At 44.5% G+C, this 12,368-nt stretch overlaps 1 protein-coding gene across 2 annotated transcripts in view; it reads right to left on the bottom strand.

Annotated features, from left to right (window-relative positions):
- The window catches only part of PLCB1 (phospholipase C beta 1), an 887,199-nt gene that overhangs the window by 200,482 nt on the left and 674,349 nt on the right, over positions 1-12,368 (bottom strand). For both annotated transcript variants that reach the window (XM_073628625.1, XM_073628626.1), the window contains exon 15: positions 348-421. In XM_073628625.1, coding sequence (XP_073484726.1) covers positions 348-421 — 74 coding nt within the window. The remainder of the gene's footprint in view (positions 1-347; positions 422-12,368) is intronic.

Here is a 12,368-nt window from a genome sequence, read left to right as displayed (position 1 = left end):
CTCCTTAAGTGGTTAATGGATAGAATGCAATAACCTGTAGATTTTACAACCCCTTTAAAAGTGCATTTTATATACAACTATATAGATCAGACCAAAATGAGGGGCAGACGAGGAGGAAAGAGGGACAGAGGGACATTGCTCCAAATGAGGGACAGAGGGACATTGCTCCAAATGAGGGACAGTCCCTCGAAATCAGGAACCATTGGGAGCTATGAAGAAAGCAGTGGGAACACCCAAATGTTTGCCTAATCACCCAAAACAAGAACAAAGTCGTCCACTATGGTAACGCGAAGGTAAACCCTACAATATATAAATAACCCAAATAAATGGGTTACAAAGAGTCTCACCTCTTCCATGGAAGATTTCTTACAATCGTCATCATCGTCTTCATCATCTTCATCACTTTCAATGTCAGCTTCACCTGAAAAACAATAAACCAACAAAAAATGATAGGTCTACCCTTCTGTCCAGGGTCCACAGTGTCCATTGGCTGCTACTCACCAGAGAAGATGTGATGCCAGCCATGTAATGTTTGCCTATATAATGTGTTTTATGATATTTTAAAAATTCGAGGGCTGTATCGAAAGTGATACAAAAGTGGGCATAACTTCTTTTTATTAAAGTGATACTAAACACACACTGTTTAATTTACATTGTCCCTTCTGTTTCTGTATGGGGATGATGGAACTGTAATTATTTGAATTATTTAAATTTTTAATTAATAAAAAAATACATCTGAGTACTTTTTTCCTAATCGATATCCAGCTGTCACATGACCCGGCTCTCTCCCAGCCTGTCTGCAGGGAAACATAAGCAGGAGGAGCTTCTAGTCCTCTGCTGCTGGTCACATGTTCAAAAAAAAACCAGCCTTTGGAATACAGAGTAAAAATAAATAATTCATATCAATAAACTGTTTTAAATTAAAATACATATTTGAAATCAAATCTTTATTATTTTTGGTGTGGGTGGATTTCTGCCAGTCACGGACTGCGTCACGCCCCTCCAGCCTGTGTCTTAGAATAGGAGGGAGGTGAAGCCTCCATTAATCTACATGTAATATCCCGCCCCCCCATTGTGTGTAGATGGTTAGTGGACATGGAGGAGGAGGAAGTGGGCTGTCATTTAGCACTGTGTATACGCCTACATGTGTGACACTATAGTCACATGGGCTACTCAAATGTGATATGGAGGAAATGCTCAGCATAGAAATTCACTGAAAACTGAGCATGTGCAGAGTTGCCACCACTGCTGCAAAATCCCTAACTGAATTGGGGACATGGACAGAAGGGGGAGATGGAGAGCAGGATCAACCAGGTTTTTTGCAAAATGGATCTCATAGTGACTGAGTGAGTACGAAACAGCATGGAATAGACCATTTATTGATCGTTTTCTATGATAATGGATTCCAAGCAGAAGCAACGTGACATCATTGAGTTCCTGATGAAGGAGGGGTGAGGCTGTCCAACATCCGCAGAAGGCTACAGAACGTTTATGAGGATGACACAGTTGACAAGAGCAATGTCTTGTAATTGGTGACTCTTGTCAATGGTGTCATCTCCAGGAACATTCTGTAGCCTTCTGTGGATGTTGGACAGCCTGCACTCCTCCTTCATCAAGCATTGACAGCATGTTGCTTCTGCTTGGAATCCATTATTTACCTGCAATGACAAATAAGAAGAAGACGACCAGTTACTGGTCCAGTTATAGAGAAAGAGTTACACTACCAACATGTGAAATTTGAAAGACCTATGTAAGTTAATAAATAGGTTGTTCAAATTTCACATGTTGGTAGAGTAACTCTTTCTCTATAGTAACTCTTCTTCTTTTTCATTGCAGTTGAGTAAAGGATTCCAAGCAAAACCAATGTGCCATCACTGAGTTCTTGATGAAGGAGGAGTGCAGGCTGTCCAACATCCACAAAAGGCTACAGAATGTTTACAGAGCCGACGCCCCTGGCAAGAGTCACCAATGACATTGCTCTTGTCAATGGTGTTATCTCCGTAAACATTTTGTATCCTTCTGTGGATGTCGGACAGCCTGCACCCCTCCTTGGTCAGGAACTCAATGAGGGCACATTGTTTCTGCTTGGAGTGCTTTATTTTAAGAAGAAGAGGAGGAGGAGGAGGATGAGGAGGAGGAGGAAGAGGAGGAGAAGGAGGAGAAGAAGAAGGAGGAGGAGGAGGAGGAGGTGGAGAAGGAGGAGGTGGAGGAGGAGAAGGAGAAGGAGAAGGAGGAGAAGAAGGAGGAGAAGAAGGAGGAGGAGGAGGAGTGCTTTATTTTAAGAAGAAGAGGAGGAGGAGGAGGAGGAGGAGGAGGAGCAGAAGGAGAAGGAGGAGGAGGAGAAGGAGGAGGCGGAGGAGAAGAAGGAGGAGGAGGAGGAGGAGGAGGAGGAGGAGGAGAAGGAGGAGAAGAAGGAGGAGGAGGAGGAGAAGGAGGAGAAGGAGGAGAAGGAGGAGAAGGAGGAGGAGGAGGAGAAGAAAAAAGAAGACAGAAGAAGGAAGAAGATGAAGGAAGAAGTAGAAGGAAGAAGAATGAAGAAAAAAATAGAAAGAAGAAGGAAGAAGAAGAAACGAGAAGAAAGAAGGATGAAAAAGAAGAAACGAGATGAAAGGAGAAGAAGAAAGAAGGAAGAAGAAAGAAGGAGACGGGAGAAAGAAGAAAGAAAAAGAAAGAAGAAAGAAAAAGAAGAAGAAGGAAGAAGAAGACAAAGGATGAAGACAAAGGAAGAAAAAAAGAATAATGCCCCTTACACACGGTCAGATTTTCCGATGGAAAATGTCCGATCGGAGCGTGTTGTCGGAAATTCCGACCGTGTGTGGGCTCAATCGGACATTTTCCATCGGATTTTCCGACACACAAAGTTGGAGAGCCGGAGATAAAATTTTCCGACAACAAAATCCGTTGTCGGAAATTCCAATCGTGTGTGCACAAATCCGACGGACAAAGTGCCACGCATGCTCAGAATAAATAAAGAGATGAAAGCTATTGGCCACTGCCCCGTTTATAGTCCCGACGTACATGTTTTACGTCACCGCGTTTAAAACGATCGGATTTTCCGACAACTTTGTGTGACCGTGTGTATGCAAGACAAGTTTGAGCCAACATCCGTCGGAAAAAATCCTAGGATTTTGTTGTCGGAACGTCCGAACAAAGTCCGACCGTGTGTACGCCCTATAAGAAGGAAGAAGGAATGAGAAGAAAGAAGAAGAAAGAAGGAAGAAGAAGCGAGAAGAAAGAAGAAGAAAGAAGGAAGAAGAAACGAGAAGAAAGAAGAAGGAAGAAAAAGAAGAAACGAGAAGAAGAAGGAAGAAGAAAAAAGGAAGAAGAAAGAAGGAGAAAGGAGAAAGGAGAAAGAAGAAGGAAGAAGGAAGAAGAAAGAAGAAAGAAGAAAGAAGAAAGAAGAAAGAAGAAAGAAGAACGAAGAACGAAGAACGAAGAAAGAAGAAAGAAAAAGAAGACGAAGGAAGAAGAAGACCAAGGAAGAAGACAAAGGAGGAAAAAAAGAATAAGAAGAAAGTAGAAAGAAGAAGAAAGAAGAAGAAAGAAAAAGAAGAAAAAGAAGAAACGAGAAGAAAGAAGAAGGAAGAAAAAGAAGAAAAAGAAGAAACGAGAAGAAAGAAGAAGGAAGAAAAAGAAGAAAAAGAAGAAACGAGAAGAAAGAAGAAGGAAGAAGAAAGAAGAAGGAAGAAGACAAAGGAAGAAGATGACAAAGAAAGAAGTAGAAGGAAGAAGAAAGAAGAAGAAAAAAAATAGAAAGAAGAAGGAAGAAGAAGAAAGGAGGCAGAAGAAGAAAAAAAGGAGAAGAAAGAAGAAGATACGAGAAGAAAGAAGAAGGAAGAAAAAGAAGAAAGAAGAAGATACGAGAAGAAAGAAGAAGGAAGAAAAGGAAGAAAGAAGGAAGCAGAAAAGTTACTCTACCAACATGTAAAATTTGAACCACCTATGTAGGTTAAAAAAGTTATGCCCACTTTTGTATTACTTTCGGTAAAGTCCTCATATAAATAACTAAAATGAACACATTTTAGCAGCACTAAGATTGTGACTCTTGATATTTATATGGCCCCTTTACTAGATCCGATTACTCTAATGGACATGGAACATCCATAATTCTAGTTCCCATTTTCAGTCGTACATTTCAGAACACCATAATTCAGTGAAGCCCATTTGTCACTGGTGTTTACGCCAACTCCGTCCAATAAAAATGACTGAATAGAAGGAGCCGCTTTTGCAAAAAAGACATAACCCGACCTGTGCCAGCAAAGTAACATATAAGATGAATTCAAACTTCAAGAGCAAGAAGAGTTTAATCCATAAATCATGGCTGGACGTGTTTATCTGCTTCTAAGTTGAGTGTTCAGGTTAACAAAACCTAAATGGATTTTGTCATGACCCTTAAATAACGTAAAAGTAATACAAGACAATACTGCTATTAGAGTAGCACAAGACAATAACAATATAGAAGATTTACATCACAAATGTCCAATGACCAATGAAATAATCCACACAAAAAAAAGCATGGACCTTCTTAGAGCTTAGGAAGCCTTTCATTCGTGGGACTGATAAATGGAGAATTTGGTCTTAACATGTTTCTAAATGCATTTTTTTTTATTATAGTAATTTTATACAGTAATAAACATGTTATACGTAACCTGGTATTGCACAGAGCAGCCTCTCACCTCCTCTTCTGGGGTCCCACGCCAGCGCTCTCCTATACTCCTCTTCTGTGTCTGGTCCCATAGCAAGCTGTGTGCTATGGGGGCACTTGTGTGGACGCGCTCCTCCCGGGCTGTGTGCATCCAAAGATGCACGTAGCTTGGCCCTGCCCCCCCCCACTTCCTCCTCTCAGGATTTGACTGACAGCAGCAGGAGCCAATGGCTGCTGCATGAACATCCTGTAAGAAGAGGAAGACAGGAGAGAAGGCCTGCAGATGGGCACAGCGCTGGATCGACATAGAACTTAGGTAAGTGTTTAGAGTGGGGACGAGGCACAGCAAGTGGCAAAACATTTTTTACCGTAATGTAGGGATTTAAAAAAATCACTCGCTCACTCTTGCTTTCTCTCTCTCTTTCTCTCACTCTCTCTCTCTCTTACTTTCTGTCTCTCTCTCTCTCTTTTGTGTTCTATCTCTCTTTTTTCTCTCTCTCTCTCTCTTTCTCTCTCTCTCTCTCTCTTTCTCTCTCTCTCTCTCTTTTTTCTCTCTCTCTCCCTCTCTCTCTCTTTTTTTCTATCTCTTCTGCGCTCTCTCCCGCACTCTCTCTCTCCTTTTCACGCTCTCTCTCTTTCTCTCTCTTCTCTCTCTTTTTTGCGTTCTCTCGCCCTTGCTCTCTCTTTTTCTCTCTCTTTCACATTCTCTCTTTTTTCTCTCTCTATCTTTTGCATTCTCTCTTGTGTCCTTTTTCTATCTCTCTCTTTCACATTATCTCTCTTTTTCTCTCTCTATTTCTCTCCTTTTTTCTGTCGTTCTCTCTTGTGTCTCTTTTTTGTGTTCTCTCTCTTTCTCTAATTTTCTCTCTTTCGCTCTCTCTCTCTTGTTTTCTCTCTTTCTCTCATTTTCTCTCTCACGCTTTCTCTCCCTCTCTCTCTCTCTCTCTCTCCCTCTCTCTCTGTTTTTTTTAGCTTCGAAAAAAAGTAGGGTAGGATTAGAAGCCCTGTCATGTGTTTACCTTTCTTATGTCCCCATTGGAGAGTTTCAACCTCTCTAGTTGTACTCTTGACCATTGGTGTGAAATACCCAAAAAATGGAAATGGGGATACCTGTTTTAGTGACAACTGTCATAAATGGGAACTATCCTCATTTTGTAGAGATTACTCCTCACTTCCTGTTGCATCTCTGGGACAGGAAGTGAAGAGTTATCACCCCAATGGCATGGACAGTAAACCGTAAACTAAGCGTTTTTTTTTTGTTTGTTTTTTTAGCCAAAACTAAAAAAAACTTTTTAAATACACTGTAAAAAACATTTTCATATTGCTACATTAAAAACACATACTTTATATTTGCTTGCATTATTATTATTTTTAATATTACTATTATTACAGGCACTGTGTATATATATATATATATATATATATATATATATATATATATATATATATATATATATAGTACTGTGAACTTATGCAGCGCTTTACATATATATATATATTGTATATTCAATTTCAAAATAAGTTGAGGGCTACCAAACTGTCCACTGCTGTCATTTAAAAAAAAAATGCAGCACATGGAGTGGGAGTCATCTTTCTCTTAAAGATAATAGGACTTTTTCAAAGCTGAAGGCTTTGAGGGCAGACTTTTCCCTGATTCTTACTGTATATCTGAAGTGAACACAATCTCAGAAACGGCGCACAAGCAGCCAGAAAATAGGATTTTTTAAAACAGCTTACCTGTAAAATCCTTTTCTTTCGAAGGACATCACGGGACACAGAGCCACAGTAATTACTGATGGGTTATATAGGTATCACTGGTGATTGGACACTGGCACACCCTATCAGGAAGTTCAACCCCCTATATAATCCCTCCCCCTTGCAGGGATACCTCAGTTTTGTAGCCAAGCAATATAGTGTATTAGAAGAGGGGCGGGACCTCTGTGTCCCGTGATGTCCTTCGAAAGAAAAGGATTTTACAGGTAAGCTGTTTTAAAAAATCCTATTTTCTTTCTCGAACATCACGGGACACAGAGCCACAGTAATTACTGATGGGATGTCCCAGAGCAATGCTACCTGAGGGGGGGGAACCACGACCAAGTAGGGTGCAATCAGACCTGAGGACCCTGTACCGCTGCCTGCAGCACACTACGCCCAAAGGCGATATCCTCATGCCTTCTCACATCCACCTGATAGAATCTGGTGAATGTATGAACTGAAGACCAGGTTGCGGCCTTGCAGATTTGAGCCATAGAGGCCCGGTGATGCACTGCCCAAGAAGCACCAATAGCCCTTGTGGAATGTGCCCTGATCTGAAACGGAGGAATCTTCTGTTTCAAACCGTAAGCTTGAATGATCAACTGTCGAATCCATTTAGAAATGGTAGCTTTTGACGCTGCCTGTCCTCTATTGGGACCCTCTGGCAGCACAAACAAAACATCCATCTTGCGGATCTGAGTAGTTGCCCCTAGATAGGCCTTAACTGCTCTTACTACATCCAACGAATGTAGAGATCTCTCTTCCGGAGAACAGGGATCTGGAAAAAAGGAAGGTAGAACAATGTCTTGGTTTAAATGAAAATCAGAAACCACCTTCGGTAAAAAACTAGGATGAGGGCGCAGTACCACTCTATCCTTGTGTACAATCAAATAAGGCTCCTTACAGGAAAGAGCTGCTAATTCTGATACTCTTCTAGCAGAAGAGATGGCCACCAGAAAAATTAATTTCCTTGTCAACAAGACCAAAGGAATCTGACTTATTGGTTCAAAAGGCCGTTTCTGTAACACAGCCAGGACCAAATTCAAGTCCCAGGGGTTTAGGGGCGCTTTAACCGGAGGATTAAGACGCATCACCCCCTGCATAAAGTTTCGGACCAAAGAATGCGAAGCAAGTGGCCGCTGAAATAATACTGATAAAGCAGAAACCTGGCCCTTGATGGTACTCAAGGCCAGCTTCATCTCTAATCCCATCTGTAGAAAATCAAGGATTCTACCTATGACATATTTCCTGGGATACCAACCTCTGGATTCACACCAGGTTATATAAGCTTTCCAGACTCTATGATAAATCATCCTGGAAGCTGGCTTCCTTGCATTAATCAAGGTAGATATGACAGGACCTGAGAGCCCACGACTCTTCAGAACGTGGGTCTCAATAGCCAAACCATCAAATTTAGCGTTTGTAAGGCAGGATGGAACACTGGACCTTGAGATAACAGGTCTGGGCGTACCGGTAGGGTCCACGGGGAACCCACCGTCATCCTTACTATTTCTGCATACCAAGTCCTTCTGGGCCAAGCGGGGGCCACCAGAAGTACCGACTTCCTTTCCTGCCTGATCCTGCGAAGGAGTCGTGGTAGTAGCAGAATAGGCGGGAATGCGTAAATCAGTGAGAACCGATGCCACGGAATCACCAACGCATCCGTCCCGCATGCAAGAGGATCTTTTGTCCTTGCCACAAATCTGTCTATCTTTTTGTTGAATCGGGATGCAAAGAGATCTACATCTGGAACCCCCCATCTTTGGCATATGGCCCAAAAGACGTCGGGATGCAGAGACCATTCCCCTGGAAGTAACTGCTGGCGACTTAGATAGTCCGCCTGCCAATTCTCTATTCCCGGGATGAAAACTGCCGATATGCATGGCACATGCATCTCTGCCCAGACTAAGATCTGGTTCACCTCTTTTTGAGCAGCTCGGCTCCGGGTGCCTCCCTGATGATTGACATAAGCCACTGCTGTGGCATTGTCGGACTGGATCCTGACCGGACAACCCTGTAGCCTGATAGTCCAGGCTTTTAGAGCTAGATGTATCGCCCGGATCTCCAGAATGTTGATGGGTAAGGTCCTCTCTGTCTTGGACCATACTCCTTGGACCGCAGCCTGTTCCAGAACTGCTCCCCAACCTGACAGACTGGCATCTGTTGTTGCCACCGTCCAGGTAACCGGTAGAAAGGATTTCCCCTTCTGCAGGTTTTCGGGTATGAGCCACCAATTGAGGCTCTGACGCACCGCATGCGACAGGTGCATCGGAAAGTCTAATGCCTGAACCTTCTTGTTCCAGGTCGACAGAATACTGTGTTGCAGCATTCTTGAGTGAAACTGAGCATAGGGAACTGCTTCGAATGAAGACACCATCTTCCCTAGTAGCCTCATACAAAGGCGGACTGAGGGACCCTTCTTGGTCCTTACTGTCAGAATCAGCTCTCTCAAAGCAGTGATCTTTGCCTGGGGGTAGAAATATTTTCTCCTGGCTTGTATGTATAATCAGACCTAAATATTCCAGTCTTCTTACTGGTTTTAGGAAAGACTTTTCTAAGTTGAGGATCCAACCCAGGTGTTCTAGATACCTGACCGTGGTCCTCAAGTTTCCATTCAAAGAGGCTACCGACCGGTCTATCAAGAGCAGGTCGTCTAGGTATGCTATGACAGCTATACCCTGAGCCCTTAATCTGGCCAGAGGAGGAGCCAAGATCTTTGTGAACACTCGAGGTGCAGTGGCTATCCCAAAGGGCAGAGCCATAAACTGGAAATGGCGCCCTCCTACCTCGAAGCGCAGAAACTTCTGATGAGCAGGAAAAATGGGCACATGCAGATATGCATCTCTGATGTCTATTGATGCCAGAAATTCTCCTCCCTGCAGGGTGGGAACTACTGTTCGAATTGATTCCATGCGGAAGGATTGAATCCTTAGGAATCGGTTCAGATCCCTTAAGTCCAAAATGGGCCTGACATCCCCATTTGGCTTTTGGACCGTAAAAAGGTTGGAATAGAAGCCCAATCCCTGGTCCTTTGCGGGAACTATCATAATGACCTCCTGCGACAAAAGTCGCTCTAACGCTAGAAGGAGCGACTGCTTCTTCTCTGGGTCTCTGGGAACATTTGATCTGAGGAACCGAGGAGAAGGGAATTCCTGAAACTCCAGCTTGTACCCTAAGGTTACCGTGGAGACTACCCATCTGTCCTGGAAGTCCTCCTGCCAGAGCTCTGAGAATTGTCGCAGTCTTCCCCCCACTCGAGTGAGCGGGGGCGCCCCCTCATGCAGAGGTCTTAGTGTTTTGCCTAGTAGGCTTCTTTCCCCAGGACTTCTTTTGTCCCTGGGGTTGACTCTTGTCTCTGGACCCCGATGGAGGCGGCCGTCGAGACTGCCTGGAGGCTGAAGCCCCCGGCGCTGGGGAAAGAGTCCGTTTGAAAGAGGGACGCTTACTCTTCTTCTTGACAGGTAAGAGAGTGCTTTTCCCACAAGAGATTCTCTTGATATAGTTATCCAAGTCCTCTCCAAACAACCTTGCACCACAAAATGGAAACCCAGCCAGTAGCTTCTTACATGGTGCTTCGGCTGACCAATTTTTCAACCATAGGATTCTACGTATATGCACCAACCCCAGTGAAAGACGGGAGGTTTGCACGATAGAATCTCTAATGGCGTCAACCACAAAGCATAAGGCCGCTGGAAGGTTAGCAAACCCCTGGGCCTGCTGTTCAGGTAATACTTTGATGACCTGCTTAACATGGTCTCTTAAGTATTGACAGACTCCAATCGCTGCTATTGCAGGTTGGGCCACTGATCCTGCTAAGGAGAAAACATCCTTCAATAGGGATTCCATCCTTTTATCTACAGGATCCCTCAGCATCTGAGCATTGTCTACAGGACAAGTCAGGCTATTATTTATGGAGGAAATGGCGGCATCAATAGCTGGTATTCCCCACATTTTAATAAACTTTTCTTCCATCGGATAAAGTGTTGAAAACTTTCTCGGCGGAAAAAAACGTTTGTCTGGGTGATCCCACTCAGACTAAATAAGCTTTTCAAGTAAAGTATGAACAGGAAAAGCATGTGCTGCTTGGAAAGGTTTCAGTGACCCCAAAGCAGAAGAGGATTCTTTAGCAGTTTCAGGTATGGGCAACTTAAATGTGGAGCGGACCAATCCAGTGAGGATCTGCACTAAGACTTTCTCCTCTTGGGAAGTCGCAGAGGGTCCCTCTCCACCTGAATCCTCCGAAGAGGAATCATCCATCCCATCCTGATCCTCTGAAAGGGATTCATCTCCTTTATCCCAGAGCTCCTCTGTCTGAGGGTCTTGGGGAACAGAGGAAAGCCTAGTGCGTTTTCTTCCACTGAGTGAAGATGTAATCACGGCCATTAATCTTTCCTCTAGACCATTAATGGTTGAGGGAAAAAACCTCTTGTGTAATATATACAGGGGCTGAAGTGCCAGAAGCAGGTGTAGCCCCTGACCCCGATGGCTCTCCCTGGCTAGCCGTCCCTGGCCCATCTTTAGGGGGGAAGGATGCTGCCGACAGGGGGCCCTCAGAACCTGAACGAGATCCCCTAGTGTCTCTGGTTCCTGGGGTGCTTGAACCTCTTCTACCCATAGTGCAAAGCAACAAGGTGTGAGGTATACAAATGAACACTGTCCGCTGAGCGATGTAGTCTGGCTAAAAGCCTTGCTACCCAATGCTCAGTCTGGTGTTACTTCAGTAAATGCTGCCTAGGAGAATGCCTGTGTCCCACCTTACATGCGACCGTCAGCTCTGTGTCTCTCAGAAGGCTGAGTGCACCTGTACAGAGTGCCTTTAATAGCCTGCAGCTGGCCTGAGTGGGAGTCTAAACACTCTGTGCTGACATCCCGCCCCCTCCTCTACCGCCCCCCCCCCCCTCGAGTTTTGAAAAAAACGAGCGCTTCCCGCACTGCCGACTCTCCTGTCATGCTCTGGAGAAAAGGCTGGGGATGGGGGGGGGGGGGAAGGAGGGAGACTGGTAACAAGATTTGCCTGAACGGCTATCTTCAGAGATGGTGGCCATTAGGCCACAGAGCCCGGGTGGTATAACCACTTTCTAGACCCCTGTGGCCCCTCTCTAGCCTGGGGGGGAACATTCAAACATGAGAAATCCCCCCATCCACCTTACCTGCTTGCAGCCTGCTTGATACGCTGGGACATACACAGCGATTACAACACCTGAGACAATCAGTCAGCATGTGTAGGTTTGTGCTCTTGGCAGCCCCCGGTGGTCACAATAGGCATAGCATGCATTTACCTTAAAGGAGAAAAGCCACTAGAACTCAAAAATTCTGTGGAATCTCCTCTTACCTTATCCAGCCGCAGGGTGCCGTTTACACAGACCCAATCTTCACCTCTCACGGTGGGCTCCGTTTGAAAAAAACCGTCAGAGACTGGGGCCCCCATCAGTAGGGGGATCCAACAGTTCTGGGACCGTAAAGCACCTCGCCAGAAATTAGGAAGTTTAAAGCCATTTTCTGATCTGCGGGGTCCAGCTCTCTAAAAAGAGAAGCATTACGGGTAAAACCTCGTTTCTTCGGACACGAGGCCCGGGTACCATTCAATTCGGCCATGAAAAGACACTTTGAATGGATCCGGTTCGCCTGGCTTGCCCCAGTATAGGATCTTAGGATATTCCCTTTGGAGCTCAGCACAGGACATCTTTACACGTCCATCACCTAAGACACTGGCGTAAAAACTGAGGTATCCCTGCAAGGGGGAGGGATTATATAGGGGGTTGAACTTCCTGATAGGGTGTGCCAGTGTCCAATCACCAGTGATACCTATATAACCCATCAGTAATTACTGTGGCTCTGTGTCCCGTGATGTTCGAGAAAGAAAGTGCACTTTGCAAAACATACACGTAAATATACAAAACAGCCACTAGAGGGCGATGTCTGCTAACTTTTGCTAAATTAGAGCAACTTATCCCATTCAATTAGGGCT

Source organism: Aquarana catesbeiana, linkage group LG04, assembly GCF_042186555.1.
Source record: "Aquarana catesbeiana isolate 2022-GZ linkage group LG04, ASM4218655v1, whole genome shotgun sequence".
Lineage (NCBI taxonomy): Eukaryota > Metazoa > Chordata > Amphibia > Anura > Ranidae > Aquarana > Aquarana catesbeiana.
This window is presented reverse-complemented; position numbering and strand designations above follow the sequence as displayed.